Source organism: Pleurodeles waltl, chromosome 8, assembly GCF_031143425.1.
Source record: "Pleurodeles waltl isolate 20211129_DDA chromosome 8, aPleWal1.hap1.20221129, whole genome shotgun sequence".
Taxonomy (NCBI): Eukaryota; Metazoa; Chordata; class Amphibia; order Caudata; family Salamandridae; genus Pleurodeles; species Pleurodeles waltl.
Window position 1 is genome coordinate 1,493,521,187 of NC_090447.1, and position 25,651 is coordinate 1,493,546,837.

The 25,651-nt window shown below is 45.7% G+C and overlaps 1 protein-coding gene across 2 annotated transcripts in view; it reads right to left on the reverse strand.

Annotated features, from left to right (window-relative positions):
* The window catches only part of POLQ (DNA polymerase theta), a 367,236-nt gene that overhangs the window by 157,539 nt on the left and 184,046 nt on the right, over positions 1-25,651 (reverse strand). For both annotated transcript variants that reach the window (XM_069202712.1, XM_069202711.1), the window contains exons 17-18: positions 17,801-21,264; positions 4,644-4,787 (exon numbers count right to left, since the gene is read on the reverse strand). In XM_069202712.1, the coding sequence (XP_069058813.1) occupies positions 4,644-4,787; positions 17,801-21,264 (3,608 nt within the window). The remainder of the gene's footprint in view (positions 1-4,643; positions 4,788-17,800; positions 21,265-25,651) is intronic.

Genomic DNA, 25,651 nt, shown 5'->3' on the forward strand with positions numbered 1-25,651 from the left:
GCTGTAGTGCTTTTTGAACGAGTGAAGTGACATCCATGTAGCAGCCTGGCAGATATCCACAACAGGTACCTTGCATGCTAATGCTGTAGTAGTGGCCTGGGCCCTGGGGGAACGGGCCAGCAAGCTCTTGGGAGGCCGCTTCTTAGCTAGTGCACAGCAGATTTTAATGCAGAGCACAATCTGTCAAAGAGATGATCCATGTCTGCACCTCCTGGCCTTTCTTCTCCCCGACAACCCAATAAACAGTTGATCGTCCACCCACTCATCTTTGGTGCGATCGATATAAAAAGAGAGAACTCTTTTTGGATCCAAGCAATGGAGTCTCTCCTCCTCCTCCTCAGAATGATGAGGTGGAGCAAAAAAAAAAAAAAAAAGAGGCCACCATGACGTCCTGGCCAATATGAAAAGGAGCGACTATCTTTGGCAGAAAAAAGGCCAGTTCCAGAGAACCAGTTTGTCTGGGTAGAAGTTGGTGTGCTGAGTGTTAACAGAGCTTGAAGTTCCTTGACCTTCCTGGCTGAAGTGATAGCCACGAGAAAGACTGATTTCAGAGTCAACAGTCGCAAAGAAGAACTGTGCAAGGGCTCAAATGGGGCACACATCAAGAATGTTAAGACTTGCTTGAGATCCCATTGTGGCATAACAAAGGGAGTGGGAGGAAATAAAAACTGCAAACCTTTTAAAAACCTTGTCACAGCTGGTGATTTGAACAAAGAAGGTTAGTTCGGCAGCTGCAAGAAAGCTGATATAGGTGAAATACGATCTTTAACAGTTCCTAGCTCAAGGACTTGTCAAGCTAACGAAAGAAGAAACAATAACACATCCGACAAGGCCACAGAAAGACGATCCACCTGGTGCGTGGAGCACAAAGCCACCAATTTAGTCCAAGAGAAGGTGTATATTCTTTTGGTGGATGGATGCCGGACTGCCAAGAGGACATGACAGAACTCCTCAGGAGGGAGATCAAACACTCTCAATTGATGCATCTCAATTTCCAGGCATGAAGGTGGACAGAGGTCAGGTTCAGGCGCAGGACCCTGCCCTGTTGCTGCAACAGAAGGTCCTCCATGAGAGGCAGCCTGATCAAAGGACTGATGCTCAAGAGATCAGGATAACATATTCTCCATGTCCAATCCAGAGCCACTAAAATGATCTGGGCCCAGTCAGTTCTGACCTTCCTGAGGACTCGGGATAAGCAAGAACCACATTGGAAACTCCAACACCAGAAGTGCTGACATTGCACATTCTCTGCAGTGGCAAACAAACCAAGCCAATGTTCTTCCCATTCTTAGAAGGGGCCTCGGGCCCCCTCCAGGTGTAACCGCCACTGGACATCAGACCTTGTCTGTCCTGGCATTCAGAGATCCTGCCAGGTGCTGCACAACCAAGAAAATGTCCCATCACAGGGTCCACGACCCAATCCCACCCTGTTTGTTGCAATACCACATGGCAGTGAACCTGTCCATAATCACCTAAACAGCCTTCCCTTGATTGATGGAAGGAAGGCTTTCAATGGCAAGCGTATGGTCCTCAGCTCCAGGAGATTGATGTAAAGTTGAGACTCTGCTGAAGACCACAGTCTTCTGACCTCCACCTCTCCCAGGCGGCTGCCCCAAACCAGGAGTGACACATCTATCCCTACAGTAAACTCAGGATGGAGAAGAGCGAGGGGTCTGCCACTGACCCAATGATGGTTTGTCAGCCACCACTGCAGACCTTGTGCAGTTCCCTCCAATATATGGACCAGATTGGAGATATTTCCCTGAAACTGTGCCCACTTGGACTTTAGATACCAATGCAGAGCTGGCATGTGCCATTGGGCATGCTTCACAAGCACAATGTAGGAGGCCAAAAGACCAGCAGCCTCAGAGTCATTCTCACCGCAAACCAGGATAGAGGCTGAAATCCCAGAATCATAGCCTGAACATCCTGGACTCGCCGCTCTGGAGCATAGGAGGGGAATTGCACTATGTCCAGAATGGCTCAGAAGAAAGGGGGCATCTAACAGGGGGTGAGGTCTGAATTTGGCACGTTGATAGTGAACCCCAGTGAAAGCAGAAGGTCCACTACAATCTGGAGGTGGGAGACATCTACCTGGGGCAATCCCGCCTTCAGCAGCCAGTGGTTGAGGTAGTTGAAGAGTGGAACCCCTTACCTCCGCAGATAGGCTGCAACCACGGCCGTCACTTTTGTGAACATCTAAGAGGCACTGGAAAGACCGAAGGGGAGCACAACAAATTGGAAATATTTGTGGTTCACTGTCAAGCACAGGTAACGCCTGTGGGCCAGAAGGACGGGGATATGGAAATACGCATCCTGCAGGGCTAGCACTACCATACAGTCTCCTAAGTCCAGGGCAGGCAGATCCTTGGCCACCGTGAGCATCAAGAATTTCTCTTTTTTCAGAAAGTAGTTGAGAGGGCACAGATATAATATAGAGTGGAGAATTCCATCCTATTTGGGCACTAGAAAGTAGTGGAAATAACACCCACACCCTCCTTCTGATACAATCAGTATACAAAACAGTGATGGATGAAATGCTTGAATTAATCTCAGCCACTGGTAATCGCTCGGGCCGTAGCCCAATCCATCATTATCGTGCACACCATGCCACATCAGTTTGGACCAGCTATATACAAATCAGTCTTGACCCTGCTCCAATGGGAACAGTCCAGCCCGAACGAGCAAGCCAAGTCCTCCTTGAACAGTAACACAAGCAACCCAGTTATGGGCTCATCAGCTGGGTAAAGATTGGTTCCAGTGACACTGTGTATGGGACTCACGTCTCGCCATATCCATCCCACTTAGGGTGAAACAATTAGAATTAAAAACAGTGATAGATGGAATGCTTGATTTAATAGCAGTCCTCTTTTTTCAGTGATTACCAGGTAATATTTTCTTAACTAAGTACCTAAATGATGTCAAGAGATTATCTGATTCTTTGATCTATCCAGATGTATGACTTTATGAAACCACCAGGGAATGCCCACCAGGGTTTGGGGGGTGAATTTCCAGTTAATGCAACGTAACCTGTGTGTTGGTAAGAAAACCCTAGGCTCTGCTCACACACATCATTCTTCACATTAAAAGGATCCCTGCAGAAAAGAACTTTCATTACTCAGTACAAAGGACATTATGTTATATCATCCAATTGCTGTCCTTTTTCGGCGTTTATGGAAGGTGTTAAAAAATCACATCAAACTCAAAATTCCTCCTGTTTAGGAGGGAAGGCCCTCACCCACCCTTACAATGAGAGATACAACAGCGAGCCCTTTTGACCCCACTTCATTCAAATGTAAATGGTGAGGTGCCTTGGCAGAAAGAGAAAACATGAAGGGGGATAAAACTACATAATAGTTGATGGATGTTTTATCCATGTTATTAATGAGTAGAGTTAAAAGCAAAAAAAAAATGCAGGCAAATACTTTGGCCCAGCGAGGAAGGTGGAAAGTTTAAGCCCGCAGAGGAGCGTCCTAAAATGGGTTCATGGTCTTTTTTACTCGTGACCCCAATAAATAACTATTTCCTCAGGAGTATCAGTGGCTAAATACAAGTCTAAAAACATACTGAACCGGGTAAATCCTTAGATGGGGTAACTTTCTACCTTCCCAAGGAACCCTATCTAAATGGGTATAGTACCCATCATGGGGGTTGGACTGGAGCTGCCAGACGTCTTTAGACTTTTCTCATGCAGTCCCATACTGGTATGTCAGGAGATGCCAAACACAGGAAAGGAACAATATGACAGTGCTTCTGACTTACTCAGAGCTGAAGATTGAGCATTACCATATACTGAAGACCGCAAAGGCTCTTGCTCTTACTCAATACACGCCTGGTCAGGGAAATACAAAAATTCAAGAGAGCTAAAGGTCTGTGCTAGGTGAAAGGGTATGTACAGGGGGCAGCCCTGAGCCTTGACGGAGTGCACACATTAGTTTAAGACCATCCAAGTAACTCAGAGTGACAAGCAGTACAACTTAAGTGGAAGGCCCAGGACCAAGAAAGCTGCAAGTGCTAAGTGTCAAAAAGTGAAATCAGTTAAAAGAAATACAAAGAATGACAGAAGATGCATGCACTGTTCATACACCCCCATTCGCATAAATACAGAGAACAGACTGGAACCCTCTGATCTGGATGGGCAAGTGTCTGCGGGCACCCAGTCATTATAAAAGTAAACAAATATATATATATTGTTCAGAGATGCTAAAGCCTTTTCCTATACTGGGAGTTATGAAAGATTAGTATGGGGAATGTTGGGAGTCTGAGGGTTGGAATGTCGGCATATTGAAAATCTGAATCAATTGTTGGACCTTGCAGACACCAGAGAAAGGTATTATGCCATCTTAATCGGTGCATTCAAACCCTGTATGAATAATATCTGGTCAAGAAATGAAGCAATGAACCTTTCCATGAGATTTTTCTCACCTAACAATAAGAAATGATAGGCCTGGATGGCCAAAGAGTCAGAATGATAGTGCAGTGTTTTGGTGCTGATCTAATAATCCCTACTTACGCACACCCCCAACTGCAAAATACAAGATTTGTAAAGGTCAACATGATGCATAAAGTTTACCAGGCAATGTTAGCATTCATAGCTATGTGCACACAAACACCTTGGAACCCCCCACAAGTCCATATCTCACCAGTTTGCTCTTGTTTCTTTTGCAATGAAATAAAGTACGCATCCTTTCCTCCCCAGCACACGGCCATCCCGACCACAAGGAGGTCTTCACAACCTTTAATGGGAAATCCATCGTCTTTAATATTCACCCTCTGTGGGGATCTTGCTAAAACAGAGAGAAACAGTGAAGGAACCCAGTCAGTGCGATCAGATCTGCAGCACAAACAATGGCTAATGACAAAGATTCAGGAGACTTTCGGATTCGTTTAGTGTTTGGATTTCTGAAACTGTTGCACGCAAGAGCATCACCCAGCTGAAGTTCTCTTACCTGCGCCAGTCATCAGTACCTAAAGCATTTACCATCATGTGGCGACTAGAATACTAGTTTGAAGTGTAAAATGGGCATGGCCTAGTGTCACTGGATGGTACAGTGTGCAATGAAACCAGGTCTCGAGCAGTTGGAGGACTTGCCTACTCAAGGCAAAAAGAGTCAAGCAAGGAGGGTCTGGCTTCTCCTGTACTCTGCAGCCGGCCGTCACAATCCCACCCTCGGGATTACGACCTGGCCTACCGCCATGGTTTTTATGCCAAACTTACTGCCACGAAAACCATGGCGGTAGGCACTATCAGTGCCAGGGAATCCCTTTCCTGGCACTGATAGGGGTCTTCCCCCCCCTCCCCAGAGTCCTCCCCTACCCTTTCCCTCCCTCTCCTGACCCCCCCGCACATATACACACCCGCACGCGCACCCATATACACACATGCACACACGCATACCCACCACCACCCACGCATGCACACATACATATCAACACACCGCAACACACACCAACATGCCTCGTCACTCACATGCATTCACAACACACAATACTCTCAATCACTCATTCACGCACGCATTTAGCGTGACTCACACCCGCATGCACGCATTCCAAAACATACACACACACACACACACACCCAACACCTCCCACCCCCCTCTCCTGTCGGAGAACCCGACTTACCTGCTTGCAGGGGGTCCTCTGGCTGGAGATGGTCGTCGGCGCTGATGTCAGCAGCAGCGTCCACCAGCAAAACACTGCCAGGCCGTATCATTGGTCATGGCAGTGTTTTGCTGGCGTGGCGGTGCTGTTGTCAGCAGCACCGCCTTACCACCGTCCGCCGCCATGACCGTCGGCGGTGTTCCGCCAGCATTCTGGCGGTACACCGTTGGCGGTCATGATACGCGTAGACGGCTGGTAGCCACGGTGGCGGTATGTTGGCCGACGCCGTGGTGGTAGGCGGTAGTGACCCCCAATGTTGTAATGAGGGCCTATATCTAGTCACAGATTCCTTGCCTTTTGAATAGGTAGCAAAGTAATACCTATTTGGAGGAGGATCTGTGAATGGACTCAAATCGGAAAGTCCTGCAGGACTGAGTGGGTAAAATGGTCCTCTCAGCACACCTGAATGTCCGGGCAATAGTAAGGTGACAGTGGTAGCAGCTTTGGCTCTGGTAGAAGGAGCATGCAGTCCTTCCAGAGGCTATTTTTTGGGCCAGTGTGAAGCATGTCTTAATGCATAGCACAATCCAGAGACAGATGGTTCTCTCTTGCACTGCCTTGCCTTTTTTTCACTTCAGAGCACCTCACAAAGAGCTGATTGTCCACCCGGTGGTATGATCTATGTAGAAGCTCAGTGCTTTCTTGGGGTTCAAGAGATGGAATCTTCTCATCTTAGAGGGGTGAGGCAAAATATCAAACACCAGCAGGGTGATAATTTGACATACGTGGGATGGTGTTGCAAATTGCAGTAGGAAGGATGCCCGAGTCTGCAGAACCAGTTTGTCTGAGAAAAAGGCAGTGTATAGTGGATTGACAAAAGCGACCCTTCAACAGCTAGTTGTCGAAGTTGGGTATGACTGGCACCCCTGACCTCCAAGGGGTACTGGTGAGACCAAAGGGGAGCAAAGCAAACTGAAAATGCTATTGTCCCACCACAAACGCAGGTAGCGCCAACAGCTCAGCATAATGGTTATATGAAACTAGGCATCCTGCAGGTCCAATGCCACCATCCAATCTCCAGGATGGAGGGCAGGTAAGACCTGGGCCAGGGAGAACATTTTGCATTTCTACTTCCAGGCGAAGGCTTTGAGAGTGCGCAGGTCTAGATAGAATAGGCCAAGGACCTCCATCCTTTGTGGGCAAAATAAAGTAGCGTGAATAACAACCACGCCCTACTTCTGGGATGAGCACTCTCTCGAGGGCCCCTTTGGCCAAAAGGGTTTGCATCTCCTGCTGAAAAATGGAGGGATGGTCCTCAGTCAGTTGCTGTGGGGATGGTGGAAAGTGCAGTGGCGAACAGACTAAGGGTAAGGTGTTTTTCCTGTGAACAATCTGCAAGACCCACCTGTCTGATGTGATCGCTTGCCAGCTCGGTAAGAATTGGAGGATTCTGCCTCCCATCGGTGGCTGTGTCCCCACAAGGACAGTCTAAAGAAATATGTCAGGTGGGGCTGCAGAGGGGGGTAGCCCGCTGACCTTGGCCACGGGGCAGAAGAGCACGACATTCTCTACTGCAAAACTGCTGTGTTCCCAATGGGGGCATGACAAGTTGGCAGTAAGGGGGGCCTTGGCCAAACCTATGAAAAGAACTGTTGCAGTTGGAAAGGTGGGGCAGAAAGGCCCAGAACAAGCAGTAGCCCTGCTCTCCTTAAAATGTTCAAGAGTGGAATCAGCTTTGTTCCCAAACAGACGAGTCCCACCAAAGCAGTGGACATTGCCAGAGAACCGGGTTGATCATAGCCACGCATGGCAGTGAATGGGAACGATGCTGCCTAAGGCACACCCAATGGAATCAGTAGTGTCTAAGCTATAACAAAATATGAACTTGCTGCATCACAACCATCTTGAACTGTCTGAGAGAACATACAGTGAAGATCTTTCTACACCAGGGAGGACTTGTGCTATAGAATCCCAAATGGCGTGTGAGTAGAGTCCCAACAAACAGCTGGCATTAACAGAACTGAGGGCCAAGCTGGTTGAAGAAAAGACACGTTTGCAGAATACTGCCACTTGCTTAGATTCCCTATCATAGAGTGGTGGGAAATGTGTTGGGATTAGAGCGGCTGGTGGGAGCCTGCACTCTAGGCTCTCTGGAGAGGGGTGTTGCAAAAGAAAAGCTTGGTCACCAGGTGCAGGGCGATGAAGACTGGCAATCTGACGACTGACTGGGGGGTGCTGACTGCGCCACTGGATTCAAGCTAGCCTGGCTGATGAAGGGTGATACACTGAAACCGGTCCCAGGATGCTGTTTCCGGTCCAGGGAGGACCTGGCTTGGCAGTTTGGGGTGGACTGTTCCCATGAGGAACAGGGTCAAGACTGATTTGCATATGGCTGGGTCCAAACTGGGGTGGCATGGTGAGCAAAAAACCAATGGATTAAACCCAGATCTTTGTGACTGGGGGTGAATGTTTGATTTACTCTGCATTCCGTCCATCATCTGTTCTTTTTTTTGACTGACTGGGGGGCCAGAACAAGGTTTAGCTCAAGCCTCCAATAAGGTATCCGTCATGCCTTGTTAAATGGAAGAAGCTGCTCAAAAGATGTTTGTCCAGTTGGAGGGCTTCTGTTAAGACACTGGTTTTAACGGCCAATGTGGGGAGCAGGTGGTCAAGTACTTCAGTCGCCCTAGCCATCACTATGGCGTAGAAAGCAGAAATCCTCTATGGCTGGTCCAGGAGGAGAAAAAAAACTATCTGTCAACCTGGTAGGGCTGAGAGAACTCATCACCCTGGTCACAGTCATTATTCAAATCAAGAATGCCAAGAGTGCTGTCGACTTTGTGGTAATTCAAGTGGGGAAAGCATCGCCTCGAGCAGATTTGGGCACGATGGTGGTCGAGGTCTAACTAGAGAGAACGATCAGGGCTGGCTCCTCAAGTGGGGAAGTCGGCATTGGCATTTAGGTGCCTGGGATGGCACCTGAAGCGGATCTGAAACAAAAGCTAAAGTTGGCACAGAGGGCAAACCTGCGGGTGATATCCCATGTGGAAGGCCTCTTAGCTCCTGGGGTCCGAAGGGGTAGGGATCCAAGAAGTCGGAGCATGGCTGTGCAGAACTCTTTCATCTAACCGAACATAGCTGGAATCCTTGGAAACGCTGGGTGTGCCAGAAGCGGCTGCGGGACAGGCTTCAGAGTCAGCGGACTTTGAGGGTGAGAATGAAAATAGTGGCCCTGCGCGTGCTCAGGAGAATGCGAGTCGCACGAGGGAAAAGATTCCTTTTGGAGCGTGACCAAGACCAGCCTCTGAAGCAACTCAATCAACTCCGGGAAAAGGACCAATATCAAACCTAGGACGCAGAGTGTGACTTGGAACGGTTCCAGCACAGAGTCTTCTTACGATTGGCCACAACGTTTCTCCTTGTGTTTCCTGATGGCCATAGGGTTCCATCTGCGAGCATTTGCTGCAAGCCTGGACCCCAGGCACACAGGCACACCTGATAGCAATCTATCACAGCCGTTTCTTTGTGACAGACCCTACAAGGCTTGAAACCTTTCGTTTTATGGGGTGACATCCCTTGAAAACTGAAAATATTGAGTTAAGTGAATCAGAGAGACAAGAGGGAGCTCCAGATCCACTTCTGGTGGTGTGAAACGACAGGAACTGATGTCAGCATGTGCAAGTGGCACTTATATAGGCCCCACCCGTCGATTCGGGAGAGTAACGCCGTAGGTGCAGAACCACACAACACCACCTTACCGCATGACCAGGTACTACTGAAAGGTTTCCAGATCCAGTCTAACACCTGGGGCATATTCACAAGGTGAGGAATCTGGTAAATCAGGAACAAATCTGCTGGACTAAATGCATTCCTGTGGGGCTATATGGGGCAGGAGTCTGGGGATACCCAAATGCAGACATTCTGCAAAGGGCAGAGAATAGCTTTTGTACCTAGGCTACTAGGAGTTCCTCAAGGCTCCGCCACATATATTTGCCATACTGAGGTGGCCATGAGTTATCTGGAAGATGTCATCAGAAAGACCCCATTGTTACTATGGCTTAGAATAGGGGGGGGAAGCCTGAGAGCGCTTTCTCAAGGTCAACTATCTAGAACCGCATCACATCAGATAATAGATCTGCAGTTCCTCAGCTTACCTATGTGATGTCCCAGACATTCACCAGCCTGTGAAATAGGAGTGTTTTCCCAAACCAGTGATTATAGATGCTGCATCTAAAGAGCTAGTAAAAAGTGCTTTTTTAATCATTGCATTGAGGCTTGTAATGTGAAAGCCCTGTGTATGCAGACATTTGTCTTACATTCGGTCTTGTCAACTGCTTTAGGAGTGGAATCTTTTTTTAGCCTGAAAAATAAACTTGCAAAACATTTTTATCTTCATGCCTCCATTTTAACACTTTGCACTTTGTTTTTATTCCCTACACATGAATCCTGGTTGACAAATCTTCTCAAATGTCCCTGCATTATCTTCTCAGTTCAAAGCGCTACCCAGTCCATGCCTTTCTGCATTTTATGTAGCTCCTCTCAGAATCGTTTGGTGACACCGATACCATGAGTGGCCAATTTTAGATAATACAAGACTGGTATGATTTGTTTCACAGCAGCTAGTGCCCTTACAAACTAGTCATGCAAGTGTGCCTTCATTGGAAGGACAAGATACTAAGCAACAGATTGCTTTTAATATCTGTAGGGAATCTACTGTAACACATCAAACAACTTGGATGTAATGACAACCATATTGTTTTTAATTCTCTTTTATATGTTTTTACACCATGTTGTTTCATAGGTTTATGACTATTTTAGCCTAATAAAGACATTTCATTGATTGACTGGCAGTGGTAACACAACATGGGGTTACAGGGTTACATGAAGGTGTAACTTCTTGCTCCACCTTCTCTATAGGGTCTCCACATCTGAATGATCACCCAAGTAATGACATGAAATGTGACTGAGAGGAATACTATCTGACTCGATTCTGAAGGGCTGCTCAGCCAGGCATGACATCTGAATCATAGGAGCAGAAAACTGTCAATACATGCACAGAAGCCTAAGTACCAGCTCCAAGGGAATTAAAGTTGTTTTTCATCCTATCAGGCTCACTCTCAGATCATAAAGTAGTGCACCAGCTGACTGGACATTAGAGGCAACTGACCTCTACGAATCTCCAGTGTCTGCCATTGCCCACTCCTAGCTTTCTCACGCAAAGTAGTCCTGGCAGCCACGAGAAAGCATAAAACCCCATCTAAGTTCCATTTGTAAAACATACTTTCTGAGAAGTATTAGGTCAGTTGAAGAACCAGGGCAGGACCAAAATAAATCATATGGAAGTGAAGTACCATTGATTGTTTGGTGATCGTGATGAGGAGGATTCAATCAGTAGGGGTGGTCCTTGACATTTGAAACACTAGACCTTCCTTCTGATTGACTAACCAGCACATCCCTGGCCCGCCCACTGATAACACGACCTCTAGAAGAGTCAGCAATGTGTCAACATGTGAAGTACATCAACGACCATCCAGCTGACATGGACCAGACACACAATTATTTGAACAAATCATACTAATAATACTTTTATGACTCTTAACTGCATGCTAAGTAAGTATATGGCTAGGTCTCCATAAGAAAGTAGAGCCCGCAGACATAGGGTAATTGTATACGATTCCCTGTTAATTCATCATGAATAAACATTGAAATCAATTCTATTATCTAAGTGCTGCCAGACAGAGTCATGCAATTTTAAGTTAGAGCCAATCTAGATATGAATGCTCACCAATTGTATGACAAATGGCATTCAAGCGGCAGATAAAACTTGGTCAAATGTGTCCAATACATGACGTGACATTTGTCTGTCTTGGGCTAATCCAAACTCTTCAGTGGTATATATGGCCAATACTTGTTAAACATGAGATTGCTAAATAGTTGGAAACAATTGCCTTGTTTTATTCACCTGGCTCTGTTAATATTGGTTATTGATTCCTTACATTTTAATACTTTCTTATGTTAATGGTTTTGTATATTTTGTGGCATATATAATGAAAAATGAGAATTAAGTAACTTGTTCAAGAGTAACTGTTTCTGATGCAGTACGGCGATAAAGCCTAGACTTCGAGAAGGAAATCTGTTTCTGATAGCTTCACCTGATTGGAGCTTCCTGGACTAGCAGAACCATAGCAACTACTTCGCCTTTCCCCAAAACTGAGCATGAGGGAGGGAGATTGTGTCAACTAATGCTTCTGGACTGTGGAGCGATCACTCTGGGAGGTCAGGCAGTATGGATTGATGGTGATGAGGCCACTGCCCTTCAGCAGAAAGGAATAGGTTGACATAGGGATGAGGAAGCCCTGAGGGGAGATGGAAGATGGAGGTTATGAGAACCAAGAAGAGCTTGAATAGAAAATATGGAGGGAATTGTCCAAGGCTCTGCAAAGTTTTGAAGGGCAGGTTCATTTTGGGACTTCCCCAAGTTCCCAACAGTGAACGAAAAAGTTGGGTACACTTTGCTCACCAGAATGACCACTACTGAATTTGACTGCAACCCACCATCTGATGTTTCCTGCCCATGGCCCCCCAGTTGTACCTGTTTCCTGGTGCCCACTATTCCGGACCAGGAGCTGTTGGACACATATGGCAGACTGGGTGATAGACTTATTTTTTCAAGGAGTCTGAAGTGCTGTTGGGGAGGCACAGTGACTGTCGATTCTGGTGGCTATCTTCTACCGAAATCTACAATTCCAGTAATGCTGATAATCCATGAAATAGCAGATGAGCTCCAGAGAGAAGCCTTTCACACTGTATCAGAGTGCACCTGCCCTCCTTGACCAGAACATCACTACGGGGAGTGGAGAAAGCAGTGAATCACTGTTCTGTGAACCTCACTCCTTCTAAGTGAGACAGAGAAGGAAGGAAAGGAGGGAGAAAGAAACAAAGGCAACAAAGGAAGAAGGACAGATAAATGAAGGGAAAGAGAAGGACAATGTATTTAACAACAAAGGAATATCACACTAATGTCGGACACAATATTAGTGTACTTCTTAGTCAAGAAGACTGCAAAGTGGTAACATGAAAATGGTTTGAGATCTTTAGTCTGCCACCAGTTAGAGAAGATCTTCCATAGGCAAGAGGTGGTTTCCATGCAAGATAATCTGCAGGTGAAAAACGGTTCTGTAACCTCCACCGGCCAGGACCAATCAAAAAGAATTAGTGTTCCAGAATCTCAACCTAAAACCACTCAATCCAAAGAAAGCTCTCCTGCAGTTGGGCCAAGAAATACCTCTGCAATGGACAATAAAAAGGTCCAAATAAGATAGTGTTTAAGGCCTAATGAGGAGTAAGCAAATGCATTTCTGTCTGATGGCCACTTAGTTTCTGGAGCTCAAGAGGAATAAGCGGAAACACAGATATGGATGTGGAATGGCCCTCAGGAGGCTACTTGTTAGCCAGTGCAAAGCAGAAATTGATGTAGAGTACAATCCATCCAGAGATGGTCCGCTTCTGCACCGCCTTGCCCTTTTTTGCTTGAGTGAACCCGGTGAAGAGCTGATCGTCCACCCGATGGCACTTAGTGTGACCAATGTAGAACAAGGGAGCTTTCTTCGGATCCAGACGATGGAATCCCTCCTTCTCCATGGAAGGATGAGGTGGAGAAAAAAAAGTTGGCAGAGTAATGCTCTGGTTGGTATGAAATGGGATGCCAAGAGGTGCAGGTCGAAAGAAACAGTTTGTCAGTGAAAGACCTGGTGTAGAGAGGATGAACAGAGAGAGCTTGATGCTCACTGACCCTTCTGGCTGATTTAATGGACACCAGAAAGACAGTTTTGATAGTCAAGATCCACAGAGAACAGGTATGCAAGGGTTCGAAAGGGGGGCACATGAGAAACGTGAGGAGAAGATTGAGTTCCCACTGGGGCATCACAAAAGGGGTTGGAGGGAACAAGTGTTACAAACCCTTGAGAAAACGAGTAACAACATGTGACTTGAACAGGGAGGATTGATCCTGCAGCAACAGTAAAACCAAAATGGTTGACAAGTAACCCTTCACAGTGCCCAGGGAAAAACCTTGCCAGACTAGAGACAGAACAAACCGCAACACCTTTGACAATAGCGCAGAAAGGCCACAAAGTTATCTCAAGGGTATGCATACATGGCCTTCGTGGAGGGACGCCTGGCTGCCAAGATGACATCACAGACCCCGTGAGAAAGCTCTCAGCTGTTGCCTCTCAATCTAAATGCATGAAGGTGGGGAGTGTGCCGTTTCAGAGGAAAGACCCTGCTCTGTTACTGCAACAGGAGATCCTCCCGAAGGGATGGAGAAGCCTGATGGGAGGACCAATGCTCATGCTCCGAAGGTAGAGGATACCAAACCCTCTGCGCCCAATCCCAAGCAGCGATGATGACTTGGGCCTAGTCTGTTCTGATCTTCTTGCACAATCAGGGTGGGAGTGGTATCGGTGGAAAGGGTACAGGAGTTCCGAATTCCACTTGAGAAGAAATGAGTGAGGAAGCACTGCTTTGGGAACTCCAACGTGCAGAAGTGATGACATTGATGGAGGCAAACAGATTGAGTCAAGGTTCTCCCCATATGCAGAAGAGACCGTGTGGCACCTCCGGATGCAGTCGTTATTTGTGATCTGCAAGGCATCGGAGGCTGAGTGAATCCGCCAAGTCCTACAAGACCAAAAAGGTGTCCTGGTGCTCCAGTCAAGTCCAGAGGTGCAGGATCCAGGGTCCATGACCCCATCCTGCGCTGTTTGTTGCAGTACCACATGGCGGTGGTGTTGTCCATAAATAACTCAACCAACCTTCCATGGATGGTTGAGAGGAAGGCTTTCAATACAAAGTGAATCACCCTCAGTTCCAGGAGACTGATATGGTGCTGGGATTTCACTGGAGACCAGAGTACTCCAATTTCCACCCCAGGTGGTTACTCCAATCCAGAAACGATGCATTGGTCACCACTTTTAGCCCCGGGTGGAGAAGGTGTGGTGGGGGGTTCTGCCACTGGGCCAATCGTGAATTGTTAGCCACCATTGCAGATCTTGTGCAGTTCGGAGAGATTTCCCTGATGATGTGCCCACTGGGGCTTCAGGTCCCACTGCAGAGCACACATGTATCACTGGGCATATTTTACCAGCAGGAAGCAGGAGGTCATGAGACCCAGAAACCTCAGGGTCAGTCTCATCAAAAACTAGAACAGAGGCTGAAATGTCAGAATCACAGTCTGAATATCTCCGATTTGCCGCTCTGGAGGATAGGCGCAAAATTGCACTGTGTCCAGAATAGTTAAGATGAAAGGGAGCATCTGAGTAGCAGTCAAGTGTGACTATGTTAATAATGGACCGCAGCAAATGCAGGTGGCCCACCCTGGTCTGGAGGAAGGTGATGACTGCCCAGGGCGAGCTCACCTTCTGCAGCCAGTCATCGAGGTAGGGGAAAGACTGGAAACCCTAATCTCTGCAAATGGGCTGCAACCATGACCATAACGTTTGTGAACAACCAAGGGGCACTGCTAAGGTGGAAAGAGAGCATGTTCGGACTTAGGAGAAATTTTGAAGAAAAATATCTGAGAAGGTAAAGTTCAGTGGAGCAAGGCAGTCTGCAGTGTCTGAAGCGGGGGCGATGTTGTAAGACAGCTACTGGAGGAAGTTGCTGTAAAGAATTCTATAGTCAGACTTAGTTTATTTTATGGAAGCTGAAAATCTCAAGTGGGATGAAGCTGCAGGCTGTAGCCAACAAGGACTCCATGAGTCCAGATACCCCTTCAAAGATGAGAGGCTGAACAGGATTTGCTACTGCGCAGATTAATGTAATAACATCTACAGAGAAGTCAGACAGACTCGGCCCTCGTGGGATCAGCGAGCAGCTAGGTCCCAGTCTCCTCTTGGTTCTCAGAGCATGTTTTAGCTGCAAAATTTCGAAGTCCCAAGATTTGGACTTGGACTATCTGGGCACCTTTAGCACTACCTTCAAGGGTCCAGGACGGGAGTGTCACCACTTAGAGGGTCTGGGCTTACTGAGGCTGGGTCCAGATGCGGGTTCAATGTGGATGGACCTTTTTCTATCTCTGATACTCTGATCAAGCGGTCAGCCAACTAGCCCTTGCAGTCACTCTGGAGTCCTGGATTCAAGCAGAAAAGCAGGTCTCATGCAGCAGGGCAGTTCTCTAAGGACATAGGGCAGGCTTCAGGTAGTAAGGCAGTCCTCTGAAAGTCCAGTAGACCAATTAGCCAGGCTGAGTGGTCAGCCAATAACTCCTTGTTGTCTCTACATCAGGTCTAGAAATTGGATCAACACATAGACCCTTGTTTCAAAGAGGAACTGCAGCAGCAAGGTCAGAGCAATCATGGAGCTAAACTTCAGTAAGGAAAAACACCAACCTGAGAGAAAGTCATGGAGTTGAGTTTTGTGTCTTGGTAAAGAATGAGCACTAAGAAGGCAGCAAGGAAGACTGAAGGACGCACCAAGGGAGCGTGAGCAGTGGGGCCCTCCAGGAGAGGATGGGCAGTGATGCAGAAGGGGTGTATGTGGCAGCTGTAGAGTAGTCCTGGAAGGATCCCAGCACGCACACTTAACAATAGCTGCTGGGGTTTAAGGAGGGTTTACCTGGTGAATAAAGTCCAGCTGCACCGAGAGATTATAAGATATACAATATGAAGTCGAGCAGAGTGACAGGTCCTGAAGGTAAGCTCATGGGTGCAAATGGACTTGACTTAGATGTACCTTTGGTGTAAAACTGTCACACCAGTTTCAAAACTGCTGTGCAGTTTCAGGCTGTGGTCAGTGATCCTGTAATGGCCTTGGTCTGAACAACCAATTTTGAGTCACAGTCACAAACCTGCTAAAACTTATGCACCTCTTTCTTACTGCGTTTGGTTTGCTGCCGGGAGGATATGAAGTTAGATTCTAAATTCATTAGGGAGTCATATAAATGCTCTGTATCCTAAAAACGAAACCAAACAAAATAATCGGGAGCCGCTTCTTCCACATTCTAGAATATTATATCAAGCAAGAGAGGGGATACTCCTTCCTTGTTTTAAGTCAAGTCTTTCTATTCATTCGCTGAGCTGACAGCATCACTGAGTCCTCCTCTGTGCTCGGGGGTGATGGGTACAGTGCCATGTAGCTTGTAATGTGCAGAAAGAAGAAACTAATACTGGAAAAGAATATTTGGGGTCTTTCGCCAATTCGCCCACATGCACAGAAACAAATGAATTCACACATTTAGCTTCATGGGAAGTTGCTTTGGTTCTGGTTTTAGGCAACCCTTTAACATTAACTGTGTGGTGGTTTGTCATTGGAAAACAGATGAAACTTGTACTTACCAAGCCTGTCTTAATACCTATCTACCTCATACTTCCAGGGGAACTTAAAGTATGTTGCATTCACAGAGCATTAGAAGGAAAAAGCATAGTAAATATTGTGAAAAAAGGAATACAACTTGCAGTGGAATAAACTGTCAAAAACATGCCATTGGAAGAAAAAGTATCTGGGAGTAGACCAGACTGCTCAGCACTTAGGCCTTCAAAAACTGGGTTGAGAGTACAAGATGTTAGAACATTCCTGTGAACTTTAACTGTACAGATTAAATTATTGGTAGTGGGAGCGAGTGGCCTAAATACACTTAGGGTGAGTTCATTTTAGCTGTGATAAGAGATAGAGTGGGGGCAAAGCAGCCCTACCAAACCACTCAATACTAGACCACATGGTACCAATCAAGTATAGTGACTGAGTCAGAACCTCCGAAGGGGTGCTCTGGATGGGATGAGACATTCCTCTTATAAGAACATTTTGGAAAATGTAGCCAAATTCAGACTTTTTGCTTCAGGGTCTGTCTCTGTAAAAAGAGCTTAGTTTCGCCACAACAGCAAAACTAGCCCACTTTGCACAAATCTGCCCCCTTTCCTATGCGCTAGTTTGGCCTTCAGCAAGGTTAACACCAGTGCAACACTAGATAAATGCTGAACCATCTCCCAACTAAGCTGTTTAAAATGTGCTACATAACCAGTGCCGGTAGGGGATTTCTCACACAATGAAGAATCAGTGTAAGGAAAGAATCAATAAGTAGAAACATTTCGGTACTTTTTATTATCTTTGCTTTGTTCATTATCGGTCGTTGTTGTACACAAGCCTTGAAACATCTGCATCCTACACCCTGATAGATGAAATACAACGATAAAAATGAACTCACCTTGTTTGAATCTCCCACCGATTGTGCTCCTGGGAGACACGGGCAATTTCCGCCTCTCACATGCTACAGAGACGGCAAACCTCTTCTTGCACCTCCATTCTTCTAAGAATGTCTTGAAAAGTGTTTGATCACTTGCCACATCAATGATGGTGAAGTTCTCAGAACTGGAGGACACTGGTGGTGAACCCTGTGACAACTTCAAAGAAAAATCTGCATCTATGATAGAGTTGTCTTGTGGGGAGTCTTGTTTAGGGTTTCTTCTTTCTGGTTGAACGAAATTCAGGTTTGACTGTTGATGGCTCGGGTCATCCTGCTGGTTTAGTGAATACAGTGGTGGGGCTTCATCTACGTTCTTTAATTGTTTGGATTTTACTGCTTTTACAGAAGATATACCAAATATTTTAGAGGTACCAGGGCCTGGAGTTGGGCAAACAAGTTCATTCCCGCTGCCCAGCTTAGGTGCTGATTTTCTACTATTTTCTGCAAATGACAAAGGTGTAGAATTTTGACTAGGAGGAACCAAGATCTCTAATTGTGTGTCTAAACATGGGGGGTTTTGTTCTAGAGCAAGGAAATGAGAAAACGGTTCCTTTGAGGGGTTTGGTTTCATAATAGTACTTATGCCATCTTTAACACTCTTTGTGGCTACCTGTCTAGAACACACTAGTTCAGGCTCAACTACAGTTGGTTTATTAGTTGACTGGTCAGGCCACTTATCTAAAACATCTTGCATGCCGGGTGTCAAGTCGAAGGAGTTATCTGACCATAGAGCTGGGCTGTCATGTTTATCCACAGAAAACATGGCTGTCTGAGGCCCGTCACTGTTTTCAGCAGCAGGCAAAAGAGCTGGGTTATCACATTTATCCACAGTAACTGTGATTGCCGGAGACACTTCATCATCTATGTCTCTACTTGTTGCTGCTTTTGATTCGATGTGAATGGGTGGCGGGACACTTATTTTCTGTGCAATGGTGGGCACCGCACTGTCGCCGGTGGCAGAGATTTGGAAAGTATCTGCAAATATGAGCGATATGTCATTCCACTGCGTTGGGTGCTGTGGCCTCTCCTTATTTAGAGAAGTAGACGGTAATCCCTCAATGGGTCTTTCATTTTGTGCTTTTTGTAGTGCATGAAGAGTGAAAGAGCTGGTAGATGGCTCTGTGGGATGTCCTGTGCCTCTACATGGTAAACCTAAATCAGGGTTGTCGGATTTTTCATCTGGTGATGGGTCCTCTGTAAAACTGTCAAACAGGAAACTGTCACTCATGTTCATGAGAGTATCAGTTTCTGGGCGATGGTCTGCATTTGTCTCTGTTACACTGGTAGGCTGGATCTTCGACGGAGAAGCACCCTTGCGAAGAACTGGCGAGGCACTCTCTTCTATTAAATCTTGGCTTCGATAACCCTGTAAAAAACTCTGGAGTTGTGTGTCAGTCAATGATACATCCTTTTCTTTAAGCCAAGAACTTCCTTCTTTAGATTGCTCTGTAGATTTAAAGACAGGCAGGAATAATTTAGGGCTTCCTGGTGCCATTTTATTAATGCAACTGGGACCAGCTGTTTGTTTTACAGCACTTGAGGTCACCTGCTGGAAAAGGTCCATTCTGTTAAATGCTGTACTTGGAGCCGCCCCAGCATATCTAATATCCTCAATTTGTAAAACGCTGGTGCGGCTTTCTTTCAGTATGCTTTTTTGCTCAGGCATTTCTGCCAGCTTTGTGCCTTTCACTCCCCGTTGTCCTCCAAATTCTGCTGCCACCTGCTGCTGAATGATTTTTTCTGTCTGAGTATCTAACTGGAAACTATCTTCAAACTCTCTGGACGTTGAATACAAGTCAGGAGATTTGTTTTTTTCAGCAGAGAAGGCGTTTGGTTGCATTTCTGTGCTTGAGCTTTTGATGAGATTTTTAGGCTCATCAGTTGCTCTTTTACTTTCTTTTTGGAACAGATATTGATCATTGTAGTTTGTACTACTTTGACTTTCTCTCCACTTATCAGACTGGGCACAATCCCTGATTCCAACAAACTCGTGTGTGATTAGCAAGTTGTTAGCTGCCTTCACATTCCTTGGGTCCTCACTGACAAATGCTGGCTTGACAGTCATTTGCCTTGATTCTTGATCAGTTGTAAGTTGATGCGTTTCGTCCAATTCTACGCCAGTTTGAGGGTTTCCCGCAGCCAACGCATCGCCTGCTCTTCTCTCATTCTCTGAATTCTTACCCAAGTCCTTTGCCATGGTACTGCTTTCGGGTACATCAGCTGCTGCTTGATTATCCTTCAGCTTGTTAGGGTTTGAAAGACCAAAAACAGAGTGTTCTGTTTGCAGTTTCACAGTTACTGCCTTGCTCTGTGATTCACATTTAGAAGACTGTGGAGACTGCGCCCCCCAGGTTTCCAAAAAAGGGTGCTTATTTCCTCCCAAAGCCCTCAAAACAACGTTATCATTCACATTTTGATGCACAGTTCTTTCATCTGATTTACTACAGCTGGGAGCAGAATCTATGTGTGGCTTGGTTGAAAAACTGTCTATCTTTTTCACTGGCAAATCATTTGATGCTGCAAAGTTATTCTTGGCTTCATGCAGGTTTGTGTCAGATGTTCTGCTGAGCAGTGTAAAGGCAGAAATGTCGTGAAGTTTATTTTTACCTTCTGATTTAGTACAGCTGGGGATGCAGTCCATATCTGATTTAGTTGTGTAAGTGCCTAACTTTTTCCTTGGCAATGTCTTTGGTGTTTTAAAAGCACTTTTGTCTTCAGGTCGGCTTGTCACAGGCGCTTTGTTGAGAACAGAAGAGGTAGGAATGAGGTTTGCAGCTAAACTGTTGGATGAACTTTCATTGTGGTCAGTTCTAGGCTCTGTACTATTTTTCCCACAGGAAATATCCAGGTTAGAGAAAGAAGAGTCGGATATGTTCTCTTTACCCCCAGGGCAATTGGATTTCTTTGATTCTCCATCTAACAAGCCATGCTGAAAAACTCCAATTTCAGCACCTTTAGAGGAATTTGCACAATTAGGATCCATGCTGGATAATGTAGTACTGGCTAGAGGGAGTTTATTTACCTTGTGTTCAGTATGGCACACAACATGGGAACCACGCTTCACTTTCTCAAACACAATATTCTCTTGTTTCTTGCGGCGTACTTCTGCAGCTTTACGTACAAATTCAACACTTGCTCCTTTGCGTCTGCCATCCCGCACAAGGTCCGTTGCACTGCTCTCGAAAGACGTATCAGTGGAGGTGGAGGTGGAAGTAGAGGTGGAGGTGTCTGAGTCCACTGAGGAGTCTGGGTTCCACTCCACACCCATCTTGGCTAGGTCCTCCTGCAGGAGTTTTTTGGCCTCGTCCACAATGAGCTCCGCAGCCTCCCGCTCGGTCAGGCCCTTTTTCCCAGTCACCCAAATACAACGTGTGTTGCGGCGTTCCTGGGCAGCCTCTTCATCCTCATCCACTGCCCGACGGGTACTGTTGGAAGCAAAACACAAATCATGAGAATAACATCCCAGAGTTGGATTAATAAAAAATAAAACAAGTTCAGGCCTTGCAGGTTTAGGGAAAAATAGAACACAGTGCAGTTGAATGAATATTCAGTTACACATAATGGCAAGGGGGTGCAAAAGCAAAGTGGACATTGGGTGTAAGATAAAGGATGGGGGGCAGCCTCATTATAAGAGGCCTGCCTTACTTGTAATGCACTGAAAGAAACCCTCACCCTGTGCTGACGCAACACACTGAAAGAAGATTTCTTGGAGGAGTTCCTGTTTTTCACACTATGCAAATGTGCACAGTACATGAAGGAAGACGAGATCTATAATACTGTGCCCAGTTTTGGCTTAACATTTTAATCCTGAACTGCCAGCATCTGTAGCTCTTCTGCAGTATCAGTCAATGTTGAACAAACACTCATAATACCAGCTGTGGACTAACAAAGAGTGCTATAGCTATTCTTATCCATCTATATAGTTATCACAGTGCTTTAACATAAGAACTATTTCACAACAGCATTTCAAGCGGAGCTGCGGATGTACTCAGAGAGGGCAACTTAAGCATGTATAGTAATTATGCACTGGTTCCAGTGTATTCAGGTACTTGCGGGTTTTCAAATCGTAATTTTTCATATTTTTTCTTTTAATTTAAAATCACAATGCATGTAACCAGTTTTTCTGCATAGATGACTTCTGAAGAGAAGATGTTATAATCAAACTAGCCAGCATCAGAATATGCATCAACAACAATTGCAACCCCGGCCACTCCTCCTGCTAGCAAGGCAAATGGTGAATTGCCAGTACTCGCATGAGGCGTAGTGCAACCAGCCTACAACATATTTTTCAAAGTCTCCTCCTAGCCCAAACCGCAAACTAAAGCTACCTGCAAGTTATCATTAATTTCTCTAATAAATCACTCCACTATCTTGTTGCTTAAAAACTTATACAATGACATTCTTACATCATTGACTCCAAGCAAATCCAAGTACTCTTCCTTCTCACCTAGGAATTATTGGGTCCCTTTCTCTATAACCAACAAATTAGATCAGGGGTTCACAAACTGTGGTCCGGGGAGCGTCCTCAAGGGGTCCGCGACTACTTAGAAAACGAAATAATAATAATAAATTAGGTCCCCAGCTTTCAGTAGTGACTCATTAGGGAGGGGGGGGGGCAGAGTCCAATAATGATTCAGTGGGGGTCCCCAGGATCCAGTAATGAAAAAGTCAAAAGTTTGGGAACCACTGCGTAAGATAATTATTCACGATTAAAAACAGCCCCCTCCCCCCAAAAAAAAGTCACAAACTCTGACTGATGTTATCCACACTTCCGACAACTTGGAATGATAATCTATCACTACTCCAAGGTGATGTATTTGCCAGGATATGATAAATACCTCCTGTTCCACGTTTGTGACTTGGAATTGAGGAAAACCATGCAGAATCATTATTTAACTGGGCCTTTTCCTCAGGTAAATTTGCCTAAGTGTGACCTGCCAAAATCCAGCAGAGGAAATCAAAGGAGGAGCAATAACTACTGGACAACTTTAAATAACAACAATAACAACAACAACAAACAGTTTTGCACAGGGACTGGAAGTCAATAAAAATGAAGTTAAATGAAAAGTACAATACTTCCTTCGTGCCTGGCACAATGGAATACAGTCAAAGCCAGTCCGTATTACATCCTACTGAAATGGTATGTAGCTTTAAGTGTCACAAATAATGTTAAATGGCGTGAGGGCTGATGAAGAAGGACACATCTGATGATTTAAAAACCAACATACCTTAATAACTCCAACATTTCACCTTTATACCCAGATTTGTGGCAGTCCAACCAGATGTCAGCATTCAAATCAGATGGTTCAAACACATCCACAGTGCACCACTGGCCTTTCACATCAGGGAAACAGGTGCCAACCATGTGAAACTCTGTTTCCTTGTTGATATGGCCTTTACACAATCTTGCCACTCTTAGTTAGCTCATTGTTGAACGCCAATGTATCTTATGTTCACACAGCTTAGTGAAGCCGTTTAAAATTACTTTGTGGCGAAACAAATATGTTACTTTCCATACGGCAACGCGGTTTCTTATGGCTACTCTATCTAATCACAGATACCTGACCTTATGAGTGTCCACAAGTGCAGGAATGGACTTGGAAACTCTTGCAAAAGATCCTTCATGCCAGTAGGTGGCACTACCGCATGCATCCCCCTAGAGCAGTCTCCACCCCTGAGACCTTATACCTTGGAACATGGCGGACACAGAACACAAGTTTAATTATTGGTCTTTACACCGTACAAAGAGGCAGAGTCACTCACAGAATGAGAACACGGACACTGTACGAACTATGCCTTGGAATTATATTAGCTCTTAAAAGTTCACTCCACAGAACGTGTTTCGTGAGTGATCTGCAGAAAAAGCCTTACTGAAAGTAAGAAACATTCTCCTGATGGATAATTCTAAATGCAGCTTGCTCATCTTGTGGATCAATACAAAAGCAATACCCCCTCCAACGAGGTGGATCTGAGGAGTGGACTTCACACTAGGAAATCCTGCAGGCCCTGGGGTACAAAATGGCATTCCATGTGGATCTGAGAACCATTATAGTAGTACCTGGTGAAAGTATGGATGGATCCCCAAGTAACTGCCTGGCTGAAGTCACAGACATTGCTGTGGTGGAATAAGGCCCTTTGATGGGTCGTTTTTGGCCAAGGTATGGCACAGCTTGGTACAAAGGGCAATCCACAGCTTGATGAAAAGGTCTGTTTTTGAGGTGCCTTTTGTTTCTCTGCACAGTCAGACCCAATGAAGTACTGATCATCCTACGGGTACTCTTTAGTTGTATAAACATAGAAACTAAGGTTCTACCATGAATGCAGGAATCGTGCTGGACAGCCCCATGTGTCAGGGTGACACCCCTTTTGGAAAAATGGCTGCACTAGTCAGTAAGTGAAGAAGGTAATGTAAAGAGACTGAACTGACAATACCTGCAGCTTACTGATGGGACATAGATAAGTGACTGCAATTTGAAACATAGGGCCAGATTTAGAGTTTGGCGACAAACGTGACAGGTATCCCATCCACATTATTACCATTCCCACAGGATATGATGGGATCGTAACATGGCAGCGGGGATATCCGTCACGTTTGAGATGGAGTAACCCCTCTGCAAAACTCTCAATCAGGCTCAAAGTCTTGAGAGTTAGTACAACTATGCAGAAGCTAAATAAAAAAGCATACATCAGGAAAGTGAGGACTAAATTCAGATCACAGTGCAGCATAATGAAGTAGGCAAAGTCAATCATATTTGAAAGCCCTTTTGAAAAGCACACCAGGCCGGGTGATTTAATTAAACAGTGCTGATTAGGCAAACAAGGAACAGTCTAAAAGCCAGACAAGTAACTTTTAATAGTGCCCACAGCAAAGCTTTGTCAGGTCAAAGATAACACAAGCAAAAGGACATAAGACATCTTAGACTGCACAGGATTGTTCTAACTTTTCTCACACCAGTGACAAACTTAGAATAACATTTTGAGTATATCGACGTTGTGGAAAGACAGAGAGCAGTCAGGATGTCACTCACCAACAACGATAGAAGATCAAAACCTCTCAACTGGTTCCACTCAATTGTCATGCACAGAGTTGTAGATAGTGGAAGCTCAGATACAATAGTCTGTCATGCTGCTGGGAGAGCAGATCCACCAAATAGGAAGCTGAAGAGGAGGGCAGATGCAGAGGGTCAGCAGATTTGAGTATCATATACTCCTAGTCAAACCAGGGGATTAGCTGTGCTCAGGTCGGCTCCACTTTCTTCAAGACTCTTAGGATCATCAGCAGAGGTGGAAATACATATAAGTGGGTAAAACTTACTGAAAGCGAAAGGTGTCCCCTAACAATGTTTAAGAAGAAAGCTCTAGGACGCAAAAAGAGGATCAAAGTGTTTTCAAAAGTAGTGAAAAGATGTACCAAGGGTGCACCCCACAAAGAGAAGATACCCCGTGCCTCCTCCTGATGCAGATGTCACTCGGGATCTGCAAGATGACGCCTGCTGAGCCTATCCACCCTATTGGTGAGGGATCCCTAGGAAGGCCCAGCCGCAACCACAGTGTGTTGGCTCCAAACAATGGGCACAGGACCGCACTGTACTATGCTTGTTGAAGTACCGCAGATTTCAGCATCTGGATCAACCTGCCCTTGATGAAAGAAGAAAATGCCATGAGGGTCAGCTGGATGTCATGCTGTACCAGAAAACTGATGTAACGGCTATGCTCCATGGGACACCAGAGACCTCTGATTGCCACGTTGTTTAGCTCGGCACTCCAAACTAAAATAGATGCATCCATCACCATACATATCTCCGGAGAAGG